At 39.4% G+C, this 24,589-nt stretch overlaps 2 protein-coding genes across 3 annotated transcripts in view; one reads left to right on the top strand and one right to left on the bottom strand.

Annotated features, from left to right (window-relative positions):
* The window catches only part of PLCE1 (phospholipase C epsilon 1), a 93,260-nt gene extending 92,079 nt beyond the window's left edge, over positions 1–1,181 (top strand). Inside the window, exon 33 of one of the 2 annotated variants that reach the window (XM_053451278.1) lies at positions 17–104. Coding sequence is in view for 1 of the 2 variants with exons in the window: in XM_053451280.1 (XP_053307255.1) it covers positions 17–174 (158 nt within the window). In the remaining variant the exon portion in view is untranslated. Of the gene's footprint in view, positions 1–16 lie in introns of both variants that reach the window. The other variant, XM_053451280.1, reaches the window with a different exon arrangement.
* Positions 1,182–3,619: 2,438 nt separating this feature from the next.
* On the bottom strand, positions 3,620–24,589 carry NOC3L (NOC3 like DNA replication regulator). Its single transcript, XM_053451281.1, has 21 exons — positions 24,491–24,589; positions 22,883–23,090; positions 22,490–22,613; positions 22,058–22,215; positions 20,955–21,011; positions 20,736–20,866; positions 19,450–19,611; positions 16,951–17,044; positions 16,234–16,409; positions 14,146–14,274; positions 13,537–13,668; positions 13,228–13,308; positions 12,519–12,619; positions 11,792–11,864; positions 9,464–9,527; positions 8,158–8,229; positions 6,301–6,482; positions 5,932–6,060; positions 5,103–5,200; positions 4,099–4,183; positions 3,620–4,011 (listed from the first exon to the last, which is right to left on the bottom strand). The coding sequence occupies exons 1-21, from the start codon at positions 24,497–24,499 to the stop codon at positions 3,892–3,894; spliced, it is 2,385 nt and encodes a 794-aa protein (XP_053307256.1). The 5' UTR covers positions 24,500–24,589; the 3' UTR covers positions 3,620–3,891.

Genomic DNA, 24,589 nt, shown 5'->3' on the forward strand with positions numbered 1-24,589 from the left:
TCCAACTGTTTTTCAGGTTACCATATAAGTACCGGATTGTTAAAAATAAAAATGAAAATGGAGCGAAGGTCATCATCCGTTAATAGGCACCCCAGCATCCGCTCATCCTGCTGTAGGAGGACTTCTTCTGCCTGGTACTTTTTGGCACTGAAGAATTGGAAGCTGCCAAAATGACACAAGAAATAACAATCTTTTGGAATACACGCAGTGGGAAAATTCTTGGAGCTCAGCGCTCACCTTTTATGACGGGCGCCGCTGTTCTCTGCAAAAGGTCAGGAGGATCTTGTGTCGGAGGTACCTACCTATAGCCAGATGAAGAGGCGAATGACATGGCACCTTAGCAGTGGTTAAGATGCTGGAGATAATCAGGATATTGAATGTGAGGAGAAACACAACAGGCTTGTTTAATTTTTACACAGTATCAACCACATGAGATGGGCCTTTTTCATTCATTGTGCTTTAGAGGCATTGTGAATGGCATTATGTGTTTGATTTCATACATAAGTGAAGTGATGTGGCCTTTCTTGTCTACATTTACTTACTTTAGATAAGTAGCATTATTGTTTATCAATTTATTAAGACACTACAACCACTAGGATTCTTTGTCACATCCTTTACATATGGTAATGTGTTTTAGTAACAGACACGTATCTGTGGTCAAGTAGATCTCTTGCTGTTTTAGAAGCATGCGAGGCATTGGTCGTCGTTGTTTTATAACGCCTCGAGCTACGGCGTTCATATACGAGTTAATCTGCTTGGTTTACCACTTTATTTCGAGGTATTTCTAAACCTATTTCATTTAAAAGGCTTGCGCTGTTCAGTTGTATCATTTGCACCTTAACAAAAACATGGGAGTGTCGGACACTAACTTATTTATTCCCCGTGACGCACCATGTACGTTCATTTTATTACCATCCCTTTTGGTTTGTTTTACTGAAGCAATCGTGTTGTATATTGACATTTAGGTCATTGTAAATTTGTTTTTAACCCCTTAATGCTTTGCATTTGGAAAGGTTTTTTCCTCTCACAGTGTTGCAGTTAAACTTGTGTCCAGCATTGGTAATTTATACCAAGGCACACTAGGCATGCGCCGTAGGTAGCAGCACACATTTATAAGAGATTACGTGAACCCTTGGACATTTAACATTTTAACCTCAAAGCGTGGCTTGTTTAGGACAGAAAAGGTAAACCTTCTGCACTCGATTATAGGGTTAAGAGTATAGATTAAGGTTTGGGCACTCCTAGACTAGTACGATCATCCCTATAGACCACATCAAAATGAGCAGATATTTTGGGGAGAAAAAAGGGTCCCCTCCTATTTATTAGTTTATACTATATAATCCCAAATTCTGCGTGCGGGTCAACATTGTTAGGAAGATGTGTTTTTCCCCCCTCTTTCAATAGGGTCTCAGCCACTTAAACAAATAGCTGCTCTAATTGGTATAATTGCAGCTTTTAACTACGTGGTGGTGTGCTTTTTTAAATTATTTATTTATACACTTTTATTTCTGTATTCCAGAACATTTTTATTATTTGGATAAGGATCTGGAACCTAAACCCTGATGGTGCAAATTAAAATCAGGCATATAGTTCCAGGGGGTATTGACGTATTTTCTTGAATAACGCAGTTCTTAGCAGTGGGTAGATTCTAGGTTTAAATACATTTTAGCTGTCTGCAGATTTTATACACAAATATAAATATATAATTTTGTATAGATCATAAAATAAGGCATGCTTGTCTTAAGCTATATAACCTAAACACATCAAGTGAAGAATGCATTTCATTTGGTGAAGTATTTGGCACATTTTCCATTACTGGATGAACGGTTGCTTTTCCATTTCTACTGCTTTAATTGGTACAAGGCTGTATGTTCATTTATATTTTATGTCAATACAGAAAGCAGAATGACACTGGTACAGCCGTCGCTGATTACTACTTGGCTATAATGTTATTTATTCCTGAGAAGCCAGGAAATTAGAACATGTTTTCAGCAAAATTAATTGTATGATTTAACACTTATGAAAACTCAAATATTTTAAGTTTAATTTTACGGGCCAAGTATTCTGTGGAGAGCTCATTCAACCAATCCATCTCAACGCTTAACTCTTCTGTGGCCAGTTAGTTGCTCTAAACCCCAATTAACAAAAATGCCCATGAAGGAAAACTTCTTTAGCGCAATTGCTAATCACATTTTGGAGAACTAGAATATATAACCTATATTCCTGAGCTATGAACAAAAGGGACAAGATAACTCCCACCATAATTGTATTAGTTCTATGGTTGTGATATAATACTTGTCGCACAAAAAGTCACATGAATAGTACCTATCATTTATTTCTGTGTTTCACTTAAGTACTCGCTATCCTCTGAAAGGTAATTCCCGCAGCTTGGGGGTTTCTGGTGCCAACTGCGTCACACAAAGCGTGGCATAAGCGTGTAAATATGGAGGCCACAAATGGCGTCCGCTATCCTTACTCAAGCCACATTTTGTCACCTAAATAGCAAAATGTAGCTGTATTTGTGACAATACTGTTGCTTTACATAGAAGTGCGTCTTACACCATCCTGGTCTGGTGCTGACCCTTAGTGTCAAAAGTCCAACTAGGAAGGGTGACCCTCAGCTGTAGCAAACACTGGATCTAGTGCCTGTAAGTCACACCGGGAAAAATAGGAGCTAACGGACACCTAATAAGCATATTGCTACATAAATATGAAACCTACAGAACAAAACAATAATGGTGGGAGTTCCCCGATAAACATAATATGAATACTTCATTAAGTGTATGCCCCAGGTGCCGGTATTTTGTCTCCACAGAAGGATGATGAGGTGATTAACAGTTTGCTTCTCCGCTCCATAAGTAATTTGACGTTTTGGTGTCTACTGTGCAGTTATCCTGCTGCTATAACCAATTTTACACACTATTAATAGACCGCCTAACAGTATTTGAGTCTAAAGATGGGAAAAGTCATTGGTTAAGTAGCGTCTTATCCAGTACAAAATGTTCACATTTAATCAAAAAATGACTACCGGAAAAGTTTAGGCCTACAGGTACATGGCAGGTTCCTGCTATTTCTTAACAAAGGGGAAAAAACCATGAAGTAGACCAAAAGCAAGTGAGTGCCCTATTCCTGAAACTAAACCAAGTGTAGAACTGGGAATATTCTGAAAACAATGTAGAAGCGTAAGCGAGAACTGACCGCTTTTTAAGAGGAATGCCACCCCATAAAAAACTTTCGCACACTTGATGCATATCTGTGAGATAATGAAGCGTCCCGTAAACTATTTCCACTCAGCATCCCGCACATTACTGTTCAGATCAAGTGTAACAGATGACTGAGTATTTCATTGTAAATGTGTTGCTTTGTGCATTTGTCATTTTTGTCTTGATTGTGCCTAATTTATGCATGTCATAAAGTGTTACTATATCTGACTTTTTGTGCCAGTTGTGAGATCTTGTTGGATTTGTAAAACGTACTCTTCATCAAGACTACTTAATGTATGGAGACTTGAAACACTGTTGTATTTGTATATCTTGAAAATAAATATGGATTGTGTCACGTCTCTGCTAAGGTTTATTGATCAGATGCTGTGTAGACTGTGGAATAATAAAATAGCATATAAAAATCATTTTTTTACTTTTATCATAACAATAAAACATTTGTCTGCACGTGGAGGCCAGTCGTCGAGCACTTTACACAATAAGACATTTTATTTTAGGTTTTTGCTTTCACACCAAGTTCTTTTCCGTCTTCAAATTTAAATCCTGATGTAAGTAGAAAGATAACCAGCGCTATTCCCGATTTGAATGGCACGGGGTCCTTTTTCCCTTTCAACGAATAGCTTTAAATAGAATTTTTCTTACAACCTAGATGTCATCAGTCCCACATGAATCAAGTAGCCTGTGCCTTCAAATGCGATGAAAAGTCCAGCTGTGCCGCAGGTACCTTTTCAAGGTGTGTCTGAATTAGCTCATGTAAATCTTCCGCCAGATTATAAACTTTAACCTTAGCCTGTAAAGAAAAAAGATATATAATTCAGATAAAAGGAACAATATCTTACAGGGGCAGAATATATATTTCTCCAGATGATGTAAATACCTTTCTCTTGTGAGCAGATTCTGAAACAGGAGGATTAAACGTCATCCCATTAATAGAGAAACTTGCAAAAAGTTCCTCTGTAGACCTGCATAATATTTAAGAACAGACTGTTATACAGGATTAATTGTAATGTAATGATTTTAGTATAATTAAAAGGCATCCTTTCTAAAAAAATAAAAAATAAATAATAAATAAAAAAAAAGTGCTAGAGACTTCTGATGAGAGGAAATATGAATGGCAGTTCCCGAGGATTAAACCGGAAACCATTGTTCACAACGATCCAGCGTGATGCTGAATAACATTTTATATTTTTTGGAGATATTCTATTTAGAAATTGACATAATGAAGGCTAAGATTAGGATGTTGAGTAAAGAATCTCTTCACTCTCCCAACAGTCAAATGTTACCTGAACCAATCAACAACTTAACATTTGAATGATGGAGGGGCTGACAAGTAAAGAGCCTTCAGGAAGGTCTGGAGAGACTTGTTTATTTTTTCATGGGTGCAGCCATCTTGCGAGACCCAACATCTCTCACAACCGCTCTCCTGAGCTGTGTCAGCGCGCCCTGAGGTGGGTTTTTGGTGTCTCTGAATGTCGATACCGAGGCTTGCAGCTTAGGAGCTGAAAATGTTACTAGCTGCTTAAACTACATTATTGCAGGCTTCTTGCCAACAACATAAAGGAACAATTTGCCTGTAGTAATGACCGTCTAGGAGAACTGTAGCTGGGAAGTGTTTGCCTACGACATTGTATTTGAAAATTCAGGACAATGGTTTTCTAGCAGAAGATATAGTCAAGTTCAAGGTGCTTCGATTTGTAATGTGGAGGTCAGAAGTTCCAGTCTGAGATCCAGACACCAAATTATTTAGGTAGTATTTCTAGATTTATATGGTGCTATAGTGTTTTGCAGCACTGTACAATGTAGTAACATAAAAAAGACAAAACAAAGTTCGCAAGTTTAAAATGGAATCCAATTGTTAAGTAACTAAACAAATGGCCTTACTTGCGACTTAATTCTGGCCTGAGAGCTTCCGATCCTTCAGATGGTGCCCCGGCACAAAGGTGAGCTGCAAACACTCGTACTACAGGATGATAATGCCTCTGAAAGTCACAAAAAAATAAACACTTCAAATAAAAAATATTTAATATTGAGATGAAAACCATCTTAATTCAAGACTCTGGAGTTGAGAAATGTTCGTTTATAAAGTTTACATACATGATATATTTTGGTTTTATATAGATTGTACATATCCACATAAATATGCCAAATGCTAAACTACAGTAACACATTATCGCCGAGTCCCATCATAAAACACATTTACAGCTCGATCCAAGCCTAAAGCCACAGGATTACAGTGATAAGCGCTGGCTTATGTAATGCTTTTGGATAGCTTTGTGTCTTGGATTTAATCTTTACTGGGTCACAACTTTCACACAACACACGGACAGATATGAAATTGTAAAATGTACATTTTTTTTTCTTTTTAAGACAAGCCGGACACATTTTCTGGTTAGCGGCCTGAATAGCTTTGCAATTCACACGGAGATACAGAAGATAAATCATTCACTGGCTGGCATTCCAAACCTCCTCATATTTTTCACATTAATGTCAAAATGTCCATCACAAATCCTATCACAAAGGTCATCTTGTAATTAAAATCTACTTGGCACAAGTTAACTGGGTTAACGCAAGGAACATTATACACCTTGCAAAAAGAAAACCTGAATCTCCAATGTCACCTGCTGTGTCGATCAACGCAGACAAAACATATAGACAACTAGAGCTTATATCGCATAGAAGGTACGGTATACGGTATGGAATAATAACTTGCCTGTAAGCAGTGAAGCTCCCACAATGCAGTATTCTGGGCATTGCAGTATTCTGGTTCTTCAAGTTCTGGTAGGTAGATGCCGCTGCCTTGAGAATCATTGTCTAGAAGGATGTCTGTTTTGGGGAATGTCTGGAAGTACAGGCGAATATATATATATATATGAACTGTGCAAAGAACCAGAGAGGCACCCTCCTGGCAGGCCTGACAAAACTTTTTACTTACACTGCCCTAAAGCATTGCTCCCTCCATACTAATTTAACATCCGCTAGTTACCCTGAATACTTTGAAAGTTGGGTTCGGCCTGGTCTCGTTTCACACCCACGATTACAGGTTTGACACAGTATATAGATGGCATCGTATGGTCCTTACTTGCATGACTCCTCTGTTGGTGGCCAAGATCCCAATGCATGAATTTGGGAGGACGTGCAGGGCTAGCGTAGAAAGACGCTTTAAGAATGCAAGCGCTCTCTGCTGGGATACTTGCTTCCTGCGTTTGGTGAGCATCACTTCCATGCACTGAAGTGCTATCAAAGTGTCATCATTGGTAACACCTGCAAACATAGCATTGTTATGACTCAAGAAATACACAAAAGACAAGAATAAATGATGCATTTCATTCGTCTAGAACAAGAACTACTAAACAGGGGATAGCCGGTGGAGCTGCCTATAACAGTACTACAGAAAGTAAAGCACTGCACTAAATACTATATACAAGGAATTAGTTTCTCTAGTGAAAGTCCCGTGTTTTTGACAAGCCTTGTACATTTTAATTAATTGGCACTGCAACCCCCAACATTTGCATTTCAACTGAATTGCTGCTAACTGGCAATGGTGTGGAAATGGCTTCGGCCATAAATGTAATGTACGGTAAGGTTATTATATATAGGTGCGGTGTTAATTTCTACAAAAGCTAATTCTAGAACATCTGATCTCACAAACACAGCAATGGTCACAAAAGGAGCAGCGGGGATATCATAGCTCTGCATCTGCGCAGCACTCGGCACGGCGTATTTTTCCCTAAATCCGTTGCAAACTGGAACCTTGGGCTGGCTGCCTCGGATGATACAGATCTTTTTATATGAAGAGTAGACCAGCCGAAGAATGCAGTCTCTACTACTTAAAAGAAAAAAAAATAGACCCCACATACTCTCTGTAATCATAAAACATCGCACAATGAGTCATTTCAGTAAAACCTGCCACCCACATGATCCTGTCTGTGGGATTTTTTTAAAATTATATTTAAACAAATATTTCAACTATTCTGGACCGCTAATATTTTACTTCTATGGAAGGGTCACAATACTTAAGAGGTGGTTGCTTGCATTCCACTGGCCATTAACAGGTTAAACGGCCCAATTTGCGAAATACTTAACTTTGGAGCAATCCTACCTACCGCTTTATTACATTTTGTCTAAATGCATTACTTGCAGCCCGCGATCACCACGCACTAGCCGTCCGTCCGTACTGAAATCCCCGGGGTACCGGGATTAGTTTCACAACAATCCATTTGATTTACAGGCAAGGATAGCGTAATGAGAGGATATAATCATGACTTGCGGGACATCTCCAGAGTGAAAGGTCATGAGAAATAACTCAATTTTATTCCTTTGGCTCCAAGCATCTTCCAAAGAGACAACTGAGCAGAGCAGATGGGAAATCCCATATTATTATTCTACAGCGGAAATGGAGCGAGCCTTTCAGTGATCCACAACTAAACTAAAGTTTTTTTAGATGTATCCCGTGGAGGAAACCACACCGCAGAGACACTTTTTCAAACAACCCAGGCACTGATCATAAATATCAGAACATTTAAAAGTTTTTAACCACGGGGCAGCAGTCTGTTGCTTATTTTCCCGACATGCAAAAAACACTAAAAGGCTAAAAAAAACCCACTATTTCTGAACAGCTGAATAGATACGGACGGTTACTGCTGTCCTTGGATGTATTATTAGTTAGAGGTAATGTAAGGAACAGCCTTCCAGCAGAGGCGATAGCAGCAAATAATTTAAACATACATGGGGCAGGCGTGAAGCTATCCTGAATCCAAGACCAACACCGTCTAAAGGTCTTTACATCAGGAAGAAATGGGCAGACTAGGTGAGCGAAATGTTTCTTAGCGCTGCGGAATATGATGGCATTATAGAAAATAATATTAATATTTATAGTCAAATTCTATGTTTCACAGGTTAGTGTACTACAACAAACAGATAAAAACATATAAGTTACCTGCGTGAAGTCCAAATAATGTTTTATAGAGGTGAGTATAGAATTTTAGGGGATCAATGTTGAGAACATCACCTGTTGAGAAGATGAAAAAAGTATATTGTAATGTTCGTAACATTATGAAAAGTAGAAGAGTCTACTTCCCTACTTATTTTCATCATTTTAATTGCATAAAAACGCAATAAATTCCGAATTATTTGCTGCAATTCAAAACGGCCAGGGTCACCTTACACTTTCATGCCTATGAGAGCTGGATACACGTTGCAAGTTTACTTTCCGGCAGGAAAGCAAGGTCCTGTCATTCGAAACGAGAAATGTCTCACCTCGATCCATAACATGTAATGTTTCACGTCCACATTGTGACCCCTCAGTACTTCTCCTGTCGGCCATACTTGGGTATCAAACAAGATTTGTTGTTCCAGCGATGGCACTTACTGATCTCATCTCATTTGATACCCAAGCAAGGTCCTGTAGCCCATGGAGCGAGTACAGGCCACCCCGAGACTAAACCTACTTACAGTCCCAAGCCTCTTGTGTGAGACAGAGGTACAGATCACTGGTGAGACCTCACTTGGAGTATTGTGTACAGTACTGGAGACCATATCTCCAGAAGGATATAGATATGTTGGAGAAAGTGCAGAGAAGGGCTACTAAAATGGTTTATGGATTACAAAATAAACCTTACCAGGACAGGTTAAAGGATCTTAACCTATATAGCCTGGAAAAAAGACGGGACAGGGGGGATATGATAGAAACATTTAAATACTTAAAGGGAATCAACAAAGTAAAGGAAGAAAGTTTATTTAAAAGAAGAAATAAAACCGCAACAAGAGGACACAAGCATAAACTAGAGGGGCAAAGGTTTAATGGTAACATCAGAAAATATTACTTTACGGAAAGGGTAGTGGACGCATGGAATAGCCTCCCAGTGGAAGTGGTAGATGTTAATACAGTAAAGTCATTTAAGCAAGCATGGGATAGGCATAATGCCAAGCTAGATATAGGATAAGGGCAAGTACTAAAGGAGAGTACTCAGAGGTTGGGCAGACTGGATGGGCCTTCTGGCTCTTATCTGCCGTCACTTTCTATGTTTCTATGTTTCTAAGTTCTTAAAAGGCTATTCAATTCCTACACATAGGGATTAAAGAAAACATTTAAGAATAAACCTTGCATTTATTTCTGCTGTATCATTTAATTCCATGATAGATTCCTTTTTAAGCAGAACAACTGCGGAACGTGCCAGAAACCTATTTAGAGAGAGCTGTCCCAGCCTCATTAATGTGAAATAAACTCGTAAAGAAAGCCTTACCTTGACCAGAAAGGATATTAAATGCGGTTTGAACACAATGCAGACTTTCCCTGTAGTTAAGATCCTGCAAGAAAAGAAAAGGTAGTTCTTTAAAATCATTCTATATAGACAATTGGCTGAAGAACTGGCGCTCGCAATTACATGTATGAAAGAAGAGCATAAAATGGCTAGTTAAACGTTATTTTTCCCTTGTACAAGGGAGGCAGCCACCTGTAAATAGTTGTTTGCAGACAGTGCTGAATGATGATAGCTCAAAGAAATTAAAGCAAAACATTTAGAATCTTATTTTCTGTAGATCCATACATTTGCTTACAATTCTGCTTGCTACGCCACTGACAGGAACATACCTGCCATTCATTCTGCATCCTGCCTACTTTGGGACAATAGAACAATTACTGATATACACACTTTGGGGAGGACAAATGCAAAACTAAAGGCAACCCAAATTCACAGCTGTCTAAAATTCCCATGAAAGCCAACAGCATATCCAGAATTCCAGGGATAACAACAACAATGCTGACTTTAACCACAATTACATGACTTGGACAAACCAGACATTGTCTTACTTACATGTCATGCAGACAAAAGAAACAAAGAAGAACCAAAACACTAGCGGGCAAGGCTAAGGGTGCCATTTTTCCATAAGCTGTCACATTCAGGAAATGATCTCTGTAAGGAACCGCATCAAAGAACATGTAAATCCTTACACTGGCCACATAGGACAGCGAGGTCCTTCCGGTACTTGTTGGTTCTACAGAGCCACCCTCTGCTGCAAAACCACACGTCACCTTAGTCTGTTAGGAAAGGAGCTACGTGTAACTCCACCACTGCCCTCTATTAACGTAGAGATGACCACCAGCCCCTACATTCTTAGATATCGTGTTACGGACAAGCTGGTCGGCCATAAAGATTTTGGTGGTATTTATGTAAACAAATGATTTTCATGGAAACTATCTCTGATTTGCTTCAATGATCTCTGAAAAAAGGTCATTGTGTTTATGTAAAACTGCGAGATCACTCGGCACCTGGCACCATACCCTTACATAACCTCATAAAAAGGAGACAAGAACACCCCATAAAGTCAGAATCCAAGAACCTTGAGTTGCTAGATGCCAAGGGACATCATTTGGAGTGAACAGCCTGGCTGCAGTTTCTCCCACTGTTAACGTGTATTTTATTAAAAGAAAATATTGCTTGAATCAGAGTCGTAGTTAATAAACAAAAAATATTAACATGATATGGCTTTTCTCTGTTTGATAGTAAATCATATCAGCATGTGGTATTAAGATGGAAATCTAGGAATGAAAACACTGTCTGGAATTATATAGTATAGGTTAAGGGAAGATCAGCAGTATATTGAATAGATTTAATAAGCTGGCAATTTGTTACTTTACGCCAACGCATCATTGTATAACTCGCAGCAATGTGCTTGGATATATGTTAACTATAAAAGCAACTTCATTCTAATAAACGCTCCTTTGCATAGTATTTGTGGTGCCTTTAGTTCCTGTTCCAATAGGAACACGGTATTCCTTAATGCCATTGCCTCTTTCAGCAGCATAATGCTCCCTGCCACAGAGCAAAATAATTCAGGAATGGTTGGAGGAACACAGCAATGAGTTCAAGGAGTTGACTTGGCCTCCAAATTCCCCAGATCTCAATCCAATTGAGCAACTGTGGGATGTGCTGGACAAACAAGTCCGATCCCCACTGGCACCACCTCCCAATTTACAGGAGTGCGAGGATCTGCAGATACCACAGCACACCTTCAGAAGTCCACACCTTGACGGATCAGAGCTGTTTTGGCAGCAAAAGGGGGACCTACACAATATTAGGCAGGTGGTCATTATGTTATGGATGATTGATATATATATATATATATACACACACACACACACGAATGTATTTCTCTCCCACATGCCCATTTAAACTGATTAACAGTCTGATCTCCCATGCAAAGAGATTTCCCCGCCACTGCAAAATCATCATGATGTACAGATAAATCCTTAGGGACATCTTGTCACCTTTTTTGTGGACATAACTGTATGTCTATAGGGGCATGAAGAGGTTAATCATAGCTTGTTGATCCAGTGAGAAATCAGATTCTCATTTGACTGTGGGAGTTTTTAACTCTCTTCTGAATCAACTGGACAAGGAAAAATGAAAGTTTGAACTTTGTTGTCTAGCAATAAGATATGCAACTGAACAATATATAATTGAATGCATTGACTTTTTATACTTAAACATTAAATCCAGAAATCAGAGAAACATATTATAGACACCAAGAATTGCTCTATTATGTTTACCAAAAAAGCGGGTTATACTTACACCAGAATCGATGAGATTATTAAGGACTGCGATGAGATCATCAAAAAATTCCACGTTGATTAAATGGGCAAACCTAAAATGTTTGGGAAAAGTTTAGTAATCAATGAAGGGTTGATACTAGATACTAAAAGAAAATACAGGAATTCAGTTGAATCTTTTTTTTTTTTTTTACAATAAGGGGCTATCTACATGAAATAAATAACAAATGTACACTTTGATCTGTGTTTTGCAAAAGTATTATTTTGGTTATAAGTAAACAATGTATTTCACAGGATTCAAATTACAACAATTTGACATGTTTTATTTAAAATAATGTACAATAATAATTACACTCATCTTCTTTTCAACCACTGCATAATCCTGCTTATGCATAAAATTACAAACTAGTAAATGTGCCTGGCATCTGGCAGCCCCTCTTCTCCATACATATGGCCACTATGCTGGAGCCCCTCCATTAGGCACACACCATCATCAGGAAGCAACCCCCCCCCTCAAAAAAAGACCCCTACACCATCCTGCATGCCATCCAGGAGAGTGTGTGTATACATTATATATATATATATATATATATATATATATATAATATGTGTGTCTGTGTTTTGATTGCCCACTGTTCTAATTGGCAATTTAAAATAGCCACCTTTATCTTGGGCGTGTAAAGTTTTTTTTTTTTGCATAGAAAGTCATATTCCACAGATTGGCCCAAAAACAAAACAAATATCCTTACTTTGCAAGACCTTCCAAAACAGCAGGAAGCAGAACAGATTTCTGAGCTCTCTTCAGTATTCTGAAGTAGGTTAAAAAAACAATGTTCAATGTCTCTGTATGCTGTGGGAAAATTCAAAAAAAAAAAATCCATTAGTGAATTATTTTCGGGAAAAGCAATCTTTACTGCAAGTAACCCTTTGGATCCGGCAGTGTAAACAACTTTCCCATTAACAAAATATCTGTTACCCTCATCCAGCCTCTCCGCAGCAGAGCAAAGGAAAAACGAGCAAACATCGGCTGAAGATAAAACGACGAGGTCTATTCACGGACATCTCAACTCCTCAAATTCAGCGACCTTATCCTACGAGGCTGCATATTTTTATCAGGGGGCTTGGACATGGAGCCGCCATCGCATATACCAGGAACTAGCATGGAAGGTTTTTTATGGCACAAATCATAATTGATCTTTAGAATAAAGTAAAATGAATGTGCTGACAGCTGGTTCAGACCAAACAGTTGAATCCGAGGAAACGGGTCACTGCGCGATAAAGTACGGCCGGATCGCTGACACCAAGCGTTCACCGGCAGCACGTCACGGTGTACGTGTTTAGCCTAGTTTTATATAGGAATCTCAGTGTGACCGTATACTATTGTCTGTAGGTGACTAAGGCCATGTAATCCAGAGCTTTACAATAAACTGTCAAGCTTTGATTTTGTGACAATCTTACCAGCTTCAGCTTCTTCTCCTTGTTTTCCGAAGCCTCGGCTTCCAGTAGCTCTCGCTCCAGTTTCTCTTCCGCTTTCTTCCACTGAAAGGAGGAATAAGTGCAACGTTAGGAGGGCGAGGTGAAATAAATGCAGATGTAGCTGAAAAAACACCTCCATGATATACACAGGTTGTGAACACACAGCAATCAACCACGTTTTTTTTCCCCACACCAAGACTTCAAACCAAACCTACTGATCTACTAACTACTAACCCTTACTTCTAGTGTATTGTATTTTCCTCTTTAAGAATAGGACTGCTGAGGTTTTACCTTTCTCTGCATTCTTGAGAGATTCTTCTTCTTTTCTTTGTAAGTCATAATCTTTTGTTTTCTAATAATATCCTCTGCATCTTTCTTAACTTCTACCTCCTTGATCCGTAAGTGAAGCAAGATGTTGAGTACCTGTTAATTAGATGAAAGTTGTATGAAGGTGCTACACAACACTTTCAGGCACAAGCCCGGCATTTCAACCCCACATTCGCGTGTACTCAGAATTCCGATGAAATCCCGTGTCATAACAAGTGCAAATCTGGCATAGTTGCTTGGCACATAGTCTCAACAGTAAAGATACCAGTGTGTGAATCAACAGGCTTCTTCCACGGTTATTATAATTAAACAGTAATAATATCCCTAGGGGTGAGAACAAGATAAACACAACGATAGCGGAAATCATTAAGTGGATTCAAGAAGGGGTTGAAAAGTTTAACATTATGATTTACGATTTTATACCAAAATATACATTAATAACTGATCTTGGCATGGTATTGTGTAAATTATTTGTATTATAAGGATTTCATCAGAACATTGACATTTGCCCTCTGCTGCTTCAGCACATAACAATGGAAAGAACCAAAGAAAGAACTTGTGGCATTGCTTTACCTCCGGGCGAACGTCGTAGTTCCTGCTCTTCACCAAGCCGGAAATGATTTTTACGGCGGCCAGGGAACCGTGGCCAACCTTATCGTGTCTGAAAAGCTTTTTCACCGCCTCCATGCAGATATCTGCAATCTGAACAATGGTTTACAAACACAGATGATCACTTGCAAGATATTACCTTATTATTTTAAGCTTTTGCGTTATTTTACTACCCAAGCCCCTTTTACGTAGCCCATAAACAACACAGTTATGCAAAGAAATTCTAACATATATAAGAAAAAAGGAATGTAATAGAAACAGCACATTTGGGTTCTAAGTTTGTTATGTAAACCTGATGCACTGGGCCTAGATGCAGTTTGAGGGCTCTCTATTCACTAAGCAGTCATTATTAATTAAAGGGGATGTTCATCAAACTCAGGGCTTGGGGGGGCCGGGATGAGGGAGAGTTTCCCGTCTGAGTTCAATGGGTCAGGTCTGTTGCAAATATTTTTGGCATTTGAACTGTATTTAAATGTCCAAAACACAATCATTAGACAACATAATTGACGGCCACTTCCCCATAACAGCCATCTACTAACGGTTTGTGATATCATACGTGATCTGTGAACAATTGCCAATCTGCTGACTATAATTACAGTTCATACGGGCATGGGGCACTGTAGAGCACTAAACAGCTATGGAGTAATGTTGGTACATTGAAGCCCGTTCTGACATGAAACATAGAAAGTGTTTGCCCGGGTCGTGTTACCAGAAACAACGTGGGAGAAAGAGACATCATGGAATTATTCTTTATGGCATCAGAGGACACCATACATTTTCAGTTACACCACAAAATTGAACAGCAGATGAAGCTTTCAGTTTATAAGATAACATGAGGACAGCACTTATTGATGCAATAATTGTAAAGGTCCCTAAACGCACATTCCTGGAACGTGACCTGCACATGTTTCTTTTCAAAAAATGAATCCAATTAGCTGCACCGCAGCGCTGATGCAACACAATACTGCCCCCTAGCAGCAGGAGAAAAGTCTGCTACTACCACTACTGCCACACTGATATGAGGATTACGTGGCAAGGCATCTGGAAACCGATAACGGAATATAAAATTCTTGGGCACAAGTTGAATATTTGTCTAATCAGGAAATTCCCTATTTTTGAATAATGGAGGTTTATAGTCATGTCGACTAAAGGGCAAAACGTTTCTTTTCTTTAAACCACGTCTGAACTACCTTGAACCTATTTTTTTTCCTTTGTGAGACATACAGGACTGATCCTTCCAGTTTGTTAAATATTTTGTATCCTTCGCTAGATAACTAAGTCTTAATAAACAGACCACATAAAATGTATTTGCACGGCTTTGGGTTTTCGATGAAAAATAAGCTTTTTAAATGAAATTTTAAAACTCCCCTGAGGAACATGTTCTTTGGCGAAACGCTTGAAGTGCTTGAGCATAACATCAGTTGTGCCAACACCTGTTGTAAGTGCAATTTTGTATTTTATTTGAATTATTATAATAATATTGCACTATTGGAGTCTTTGTCATCATTTTAGAACTTTAAAGAAGATATTAAAGAAGAAAATCTTACTACTATCTCTGATGGGCTGTCTTTACACTACATGTTTGTGAGTGCAATTTATTTTTTAATTAGAATATTCTGTCCATACATATTGCACTATTGTTTTGTATTATTTTTTCTTTTCCCATGTATATGTGCCCCAAGCCGTGCAAATCGATTTCCCAAGAGGAGTGTTCTCTGGGCTGCTGCAGTTACTGGGAACGTAAAGAAGTTTATTATCTCTTTTATATTTTGCTTTCCCAAGTGGGATTGGTATATTTTTTCCCCGTTCACATAATAAAATGTGACTGGGTGTGCAGAAAACAGGAAATCAGAGATTTTGTTCAATAGGTAAAAGACCACTTAGCTCTACTTTGTTTGGGGTAAAATATCTCTTTAGGAGATTATTATTAAGTATTTTAAATGGTTGCATCCCTTTGCTATCTACAAAGGGGAAAAGAAAATCTAGGAAGAAGCTAGGAACAGACAGAAAAAGTAAATTACAAACATGTGAGAGAAGAAACAAAAGCCTCACCTGCTTGGATTTGTCATTGATGAGAGGAACAACTAAAATGATGATGTTATTGTGGAAGTTGAAGTGCGACAATGATATCATCAGCTCACATAAGCATTTCACTGCCACCTCCGCCAGCCCTTTGTAAGACTTTAGTGAGACCACCTCACTTTTCTTGGCCTTCATTTGCTTCCAGTCTGCAAGAATAACAAAAGCGTAGGTTAAGAACACCGACTGGAAACCCACCTTTATGCGATCGGTGATATCAGCAAATTGCGATAATTAATTTTCTCCAAACACATAACAAAGAAAACATAACTAGATTACCCTTTACACGGCTTAAACAAAATATTATGGACCTATTTGTGGTTTAAGATAATATTATTAGGGGAATCCCTCCTATGCGTTTACCCCGTACCCTCTCCTCAAGTTTCTTGGCATGCAGGAGATCAATAGCAGCTTATGTGAGGATCCCGGAAACAAAGACATTCTCCATGGGTCACTTTTGTTTTTTAAATGTAGCGCAGCAAACATTACTTGGGTATATATCCACTTTGTTATTATGAAAACAAGTTTTAACGTGTACAATTCTTACTTTAACCCCTTAAGGACAATGGGCGGTCCCAAAACCCATTGAAAACAATGCATTTTGAGCGCGTACATGTGCGGGCTTTGTCATTAAGGGGTTAAACACAAAAAACAGCGTATTTACTGGCAAGAAAGATCATTAAAAATTACCTTTTATTGTCTGCTCCAAATTTTCCAAATAAAACTTGTACTGGCTGACTAAACCTTCTTCAAACTCCCTGAGTTTCTGAGTTTCTTTCTTTACCTGTTTTCCAGGAAGAAAAAAAAAATAGGAAAAAAAGTGGAACAAAGTTTAGACAATATGCAATAGAAATCACAATATTGTGCCGGGTAGACCCAGTAAGGAAGGCTGGGTACTTTAATATACAAGCGGAAGGGGAAAAAAAACTGCAGCAGCTGCCATCTTCCTCTGTGGTACAATGATTCTTGCTACTCATTGGCTGCTTGAAGCAGCCAATCAGTGGCAGGAGAGCATTCCCAGATCCCCACAGTGTTCGCCGAGCCAGCGCAGCACCTGACTGCAGGTGAGTAGACCATGAGATGTGTTCAGCCACGGCATCTAGCTGGGAGGATTGGAAAGGGGAAAATGCATATGCGGAGTGTGGATTCTTAAGAATTCCTCCATGAATTTGCAAAAAGGACAACATGAAAATTTAAAGGGATGATGTGCCCAGGGTAATAAATCACTTGTTTGATCCCTGTCACACTTACTAAAGAGACCAATGTGTCATCAGACTGGAATGGGTACAGCCAAACTTTCTGAGTGGTTCTGCTCACAAGCGCACCTTTAATAAACCAAGTCTGCTACCTCTTCATTGCTCCATCATAATTCCTGAACTAGAATGGCTTCAAGAAGCATCTACATATGTTAAAAGGATCCTTTTTGGAGTAACGGATTAAATATTAAACAATTACATTGGTTAATTGTCATGAGTTATAACTACAGAAAGAAAGGAAATCCTTCAATGACTAACTAAAGAAACTAACAAAAAAAACACCACTGTTTAATGATTTGCTGGAACAAAAAGTACCAAGTACTGTGCATATGAACAGGGTTATTCGAACTTAAGCTTTGGAGTACCTGGTAGAAGTACTTGGCCCTCACCATACAATAGCATTTAACACTATTTGCTGATCCAAATACTTTGGGGCAGTGAAATACAAACAGTATTATTTAAATATATTTGATGCTGGAAGTTACTGGCCTCTCTCATGTACCAAAAGTTACCCTCCGTGTCATTTAAATACGCCAATGGGATGATGAGTATGTTACAGATGCTAGGGTCATGGATAAAATGTTTGAAGAACACTGCCCTAAAAGGTACAATAAGAGAAGATGCAGGGATTTGGAGAAACTACAGGACAGTTGTAAGTTGGCCAATAAACCGCATTGCTGTGGATAGTGCTTGACCGATTACACTGTGACTGATAAACACTGATTTGGAAGCGTTTTAGTTGCTTTCTGCGTTCTCTAGAATTCCCCTGCTGCAAAACGATATCAAACATTCCATTCCACTTATATCTCACTTGGAGAGAGCGCCATGAAGACATCCAAGCTTTTCCCATGGATGTAAAGACAAATTATTTTTAAAGTTGAATTCAGGGAATCCTCTAAACGTGGTTTTCCTAGAGGCTCACACTCCAACTATACATAATTATGTGTGTACCATAAACAGATGCAGATGTAAAAGAAAATGTATAACTTCCAAGCTATTGTACTTTATCCATCCTAAAAGGTAAGAGCTTTTAAAAAGACAGTCTAGTGCACCATACTAACGAAGAATGGACATTAAAGCACACTGTTAGTACTTCAATATCTATTCTTTACATCTGTAGAAATATAAAGTCCACTTATCTTCAGCTCCAGGACACTACCTCTTTGTGCGTTGCTATTCATGCCAGTTTTGGCTACTTGAAGCTGCCAATCACTGGCAGGAAATCACTCCTGTTGAACTCAATGGAGGCAATTTCTGCACACTCATGTGTGCTAGCTTTCTAGCTGGCCGATGGCGTGTATGCACACATGTATGCAACAGTGCAGCATTTAAAGGGGACACACAGCTATCATTTTCAGGTGCATTACGTGTTTTATACTATATGCATGCCTTGTTTTTATCACTAGTGTTGTTCTGTCAAACAAATCTATTACCACTTTATCTCGCTGTGTTGTAGCCCAATTATTCGGGTTCAAATACCAGAAAACCCTGTTAAGAAAGAGAACGTCTGCTAACATTCAGCAAAAGATGGGCGCTGTTGTGGTGATACATTTAACTAAGCCATCCCAAAAGTCACACATAAGGGGATCCACCTCTCTGGCAGCTAGCGAACATTGCGCATGAAAAGGGAATGTACACAGTGTATTCAGGATGCCAACCAAAATGGGGGCCAGCTGGGGACACTGCCCTAGGTCGGGCCCAGGGCAGCCCCTACACCACCGCTGTAAGCTTATTGCAAACACACTCTTCCCATTCTTATAGACAGTAGTAAAGGGATTTATAGTGTCTAGATCGACACACAAAGCAAGAATGTGGGTGCGCGCTCTTGAGGCAAAAAGGTACTGGAACACACAAAACGTATTTCATCCCCCCACAAGCTTCAAAGCAAAGTTACTATTGTGATGGGTATACAACAGTTACATGAAATTCTTACTCTCGTTGCCTTTTCCTCTTCTGTTAGAGGTCGAATCTTGTAGGCTGGCGCAATGTCTTTAAAAACTTCCATAAGCGATATAAGAACAAGTTTCCTGACAGTCACAGCCACGGTAGGGTCTTGTTCCATCAGCATGGACCTCAGTTCTTTCAGTTTTTTAATCTGTTGTATGGAAGCATTACCAAAAGAAAAAGACAGTAAGAGCCAAGAACATATTACTTAAAACTTTACAATAAGAAAGCAGCCTGCCTGTTTTTTTGCTTTAAAGACTCATCAGTCCTTGATCTAATCATGTATTTAGGATTGCTAACACCATGTTTACGTTCCCTTACCCTATTAACATCTACCACTTGTTGCTGGGCTGCTGTTCCACTTACGTGCCACCCTGTCATACAGACTCTTCTAATGTCCCTGCCTTCTAATGGAGCCAGCCTTTTGTTTTTATTATGAATTTGGGTAGATGCTCTCCCTATAACATACCAGGTGAAACTATCAACCTAGACTACATGACTGCGGATTGATGTTCTCAGAACCTATGACTCCTGGGTTTGGCCTGTATAATGCAAAGATAAATTAGTGAAAATCTTATCACTTATTGACTATGCAGGAGAAATGGGCCAAGGATGACACACCACAATGCATGGAGTCTGGGTCAAAACACCCAGAAATAAACGTCACTGAGATTGCTGTTAATTTACAAACAACAGAGCACAAAAGTGCTAATATAAACAGATAATCTGATGGCAGATAAGAACCATTCGACCCATACAGTCTGCCTGTTTTAAACTGATGACTGAGACTCAAACCTTAATCAGTTCTTCATCAAGTTTTAAATTTAGGACAGCTTTATGCCTATTCCATGCATGTTTAAATCACTTCACTGAATAAGCCTTTATCACTTCTGCTGAAAGACCGTTCTACTTATCTAACACTATCACAGTAAAGTAAAACTTCCCAACATTACACCTAAGCCCCTGACCCTCTAATTTTAATATAAAATGCAAGATAATGAACTTAAAAGCAAAAACCATGAGACTTAGAGAGTCCTCTACAGGAGTTTTATAAATGGATTACTTTCTTGGCGTTTGCATTGTATAAATGTTTGCGTCTTATATAAAAACATTAAATATAGACCATAGAAACTATTTTTATTACTTTGTAGAAATACTGTGCTGTGCCACTGGGGTTTATCTAGTTAGCATTCCAGCTGGGATGAGGCTCAGCAGATTTTCACATCAAAGTATCGGCTCATCTTGATTTGTTAGCAGATAATACAAACCACTCACACTGTTCTCCGGATCTGCGAGAACAGAAGAAGCTAGCGTAGCAATCTGGGTCTTCCGCTCCTCCAGCTTGGCTCTCCTCTGATGCAGCAGCTCCTCTGTGGTAAATACACGCTGTGGCTCTTCGGGTTCTTCTAAAAACATAGGAACAAGAAGATAGAAAAATGTCTCCCAGAACACAGAAAGAAAGTCTATGGCAGTATGATTGACTTCTAAGATTACCTCCAGATTCCTGAACTTCCATCTCCTCTTCCTCCTCTTCTGCCTCAGTTTGAACAACTGCAGAAAACAGGTTCTGTTAGGTTGAGTGATATTGTGGATTACATACGGGATTTATACACGAATGTGTGCTTGTCTGTGAGCTGAAACATTACAGTTAACCTAAAGGCCAACCCAGACATGTCTGCACAGCGAGAACTGAATTAGCCCTAAATAATAAAGTTAAAGGGACGCTCTATCTCATAGTCTGATGCGTATAGCCAAGTGTTCCCTTTACGTGATGCATCGTCAGTTTTCCACAAACCTCAGCAAAACGTCGTGCAGGAGATGTATTCAACCAGACATTATCTCGGGGGCCGTGATATGCTCACATACTGATTTCATTGGAAACACTTTTGTGCCACTGACTGACAGCGGCAAGAAATTCATGGCGATTTGGCACTATGGCTGCAAATTCTGTGTCCAGTAAGTGCTCTGTTTTGGAAGAACGCATTTTAAAAGTACTCACAGATCCCTCTAATACACAGTCTTGCATGGTAGGGATGTCAGACACTAAACCCTTACTCTATACATTACTACTTGGAGCGGTAGATAAATGAATAAATAATTGCAGCTATCTCAACCAAGAATAAACTCTAATAGCAAACCCTGTGGTAAATCCACACCCATGAGCAACAGATGTAGAAGAAATACTTGGCCCACTTGGAGTAATACAAAAGAAAAACTTCAATTTGCATATCATACTAGCCCAAAAAATGTGAGGAAAGCAATCAGACGGACACCTGGACCTCGTCTGAGCTTTGCACCAGCCAGTACTATTAAGAACCTCCAGAGAGGGCTTCCATGCCTGAACAACCTTGAATCATGGGTTGGCAGCAAGAAGCTTAGAGATGAACATTTTAATAAGTGCCAAATAAGAGCAATGATGCTGCGTCCATCTCTGTCCTGAAGGCTTAATGAAATCAAAAAGCAAACTCGTCCAAGAGCAGCTCAGCTAGGAAGAGACAAATCCCTGATTTCTTGCCCTGCGGCCAACCTTAGACACACAAGCCTTACAGGACAACTCGGAACAGATTTCTTAAAAGGGTGACAGTGGAGCAGAGTACCTGGCTTCTCAATGCTCTGGGGAATGATACCACTTTTATCTTTGATGGGCAGGAGGTGGATGACTTCTTTCTCGGACTCCATTTTCATCCGCCTTGGCATCTTCTCATACTTATCAATCACATTCTCCTGTTTTCTTTTGTTGGCATGGATTGGCTCACTGGCAAAACAGATGGTTATCATTTAGCCATTTACTTCTGAAAGTAAAATACATTTATATGTTTTTTTTGCTTATCTACCCAATTCCCAGTGGGCTAGAGAGATAGCTGTTTTATGTTGTTTTCTAATTAAAAACCCTTAAGTATTGTGTGTTTGTACACCCTTATGGTTTTTCACACCAATAAGCTTCATGCAGATTCCTGGTCATCATATTACTTATGACATAAGACTTGGTGGTATTCAGGCTGCAGAAGAATGCAAATAATTCATCAAACCTGTAAGAAAGGTCTCGGGTCAGGAACGACGCTCTCTGAGCCATTTCTTTCATTAGCTGCAAGTCATCCTCGTCAATCATGTCCAAGGGGAGGGCATCATCATCTTGCTCATGCTCTTCAACAGCTGAAGATCACACAGAAGATCAAATCATTAAAAAGAGCAATCCTAGACTGGAACCGATAAGTAACTAAGAGCGCTCCATGAGCTACACTAGTAACTACTGTGTGCTATAATGTTTTGGGCTAAAGTACAGAGCTTGGACAAGAAACCAAGGATTATACACTGGAATATAGCATGTATTAGCAAGGTAGATATAGAAGGTTCTGTACTGGTACAATTTTATGTGTATTGTGATATTTGCCACCAAAAAAAGTATTGATATGATTAAATACCCGAAAGCTTCTTGTGTGGCCGATCCAGTGGCACCGGGGTCTTGGAGGAAACATCTCGCACAGCTTCCCGGAGTTTCTTCTGCTCTTTCCTGCGTTTCTTTAAAGAACTCTCCTGCTTATACTGCTTGTTTTTTAACTTGTTATCAAGTTTGATCTTGCTGGTTTTTAGCAGCTTGCGGAAACTTGGAGCTTGCTTCCGATTTCTTCTCTAAAAATAAAGATAGGTCAGCTTTGAACCCAAATCACCCCAAAAACAATTATGGCATCAAATTAACACTAATACCATGCACAGCGTAATTTGTGTTCTGGTTATGGACTCTTTACCGGGGAACATGTGTTTTTGGACACAACTGGGCACAAAGAACAACGCTCGTTCCAGGCTTTTTAATACATATGCTCAGGGGTTCCACCTGCAAATGCATGGTGGGATATTATTGAATCCTCAGCATAATGCATTGGATTCTTTGCGATTTTTTTTCCTGCTTGGCACGTGATATACCTACTGACAGTAGCCTCCAGCTCTGGCAACGCTGTGGGGGACTGATGAGACCAACGTGATTTCAATGAGAGTTTTCCTGCCACTGAGCAGCCAATCAGTGGCTGCAATTGTTAGACCACAGGTAACGGTCACTACAGCTGTGCTGCTGTAGTTTCCACATCAGGTTAATATTTTATCACTATTGTATTTTTTGTTTCTGAAGAACGCTTACTAAATCGCTCAATACGTCAATATACAATCCTATTTAGTGGGGCTATATGTTTGTGGGATGCTATATTACCAAGTCATTTGAGAGAAAATTTGGCAAAGATGTTACTGGTTAACTTAAGTATAAGTAGACTGCAAACTTTCAAGACTATCTAGGCCTCTTCTTCATACAGATGATACACCTGAAGAGTAGACAGTCTTGGACGCCATCAATTATACTTCAGTTAGCCAATACAAGCATCATCTCTACCAAATGTGATCTCTTTTTCTAAGACTAGCATGGTCCTGCTCTATACCCAACGCATTTGAGAGGACTTTCCTTCCATTGTATCCTCCCACAGACTGCATGAACAAGGCCATTTTGTACCTGTATGGGTTAATTGTTAATGTCATTGTCCAAACTTATTCATTTTAATTCTCACACTATTCTAATTACTAATTGTAATATCGCTACAGAATCTGCTGGCACTCTTTATAACTAATACCTATGTAAAGTTGGTTTGTGTTTCATGATGACAGATAGCAATTCCAAGTAATGTCTGATAAAGGTATAGGCACTGAAACTCAGTGAGATCAAATCAGTGATTTTAGTTGGCAGATCTGTCAGTGTCATGCGATTAACTCCATAACCGATTTAGTGCCATCACTTTACCCCTTAGAGCCTTCTCGGTAGATGCGACTCTCACGCGTCTTGGACATGTCCGATTTGCGACTATTTGGGAATACTACAAGCCCCCATAAACGCACTGCATTAACGTGCGGCGCCCGTGTCCTGTTCAAAGGTCCCTATAAGAATTATCCGCACTGTAAGTTTAACAGCGAGTCCCACCAACTAAACGTCCCGAGCTGCTCATAAACATGGAGCGTTAGTCATAACATACGAATGACGCCAACTAACTTACCGGCTTCATTGTGCAGCACCGGAACCGAACCAACAATTCAACTCCTGTACAACCCCGCACACACGTGTACTAACAGGAAGCACTAACACGGGAAAGTAA

The sequence above is a fragment of the Spea bombifrons genome, chromosome 11 (assembly GCF_027358695.1).
Source record: "Spea bombifrons isolate aSpeBom1 chromosome 11, aSpeBom1.2.pri, whole genome shotgun sequence".
NCBI classification, from domain to species: Eukaryota; Metazoa; Chordata; class Amphibia; order Anura; family Pelobatidae; genus Spea; species Spea bombifrons.

Excerpts from the sequence above, each read along its gene's own strand:
- NOC3L (XM_053451281.1), bottom strand. Across the intron at positions 9,528-11,791 it reads ATAATCTCATCGATTCTGGT|GATCTTAACTACAGGGAAAG; the intron begins GTAAGTATAACC and ends CTTTTCTTGCAG. Across the intron at positions 6,483-8,157 it reads ATTATTTGGACTTCACGCAG|GTGTTACCAATGATGACACT; the intron begins GTAACTTATATG and ends CTATGTTTGCAG.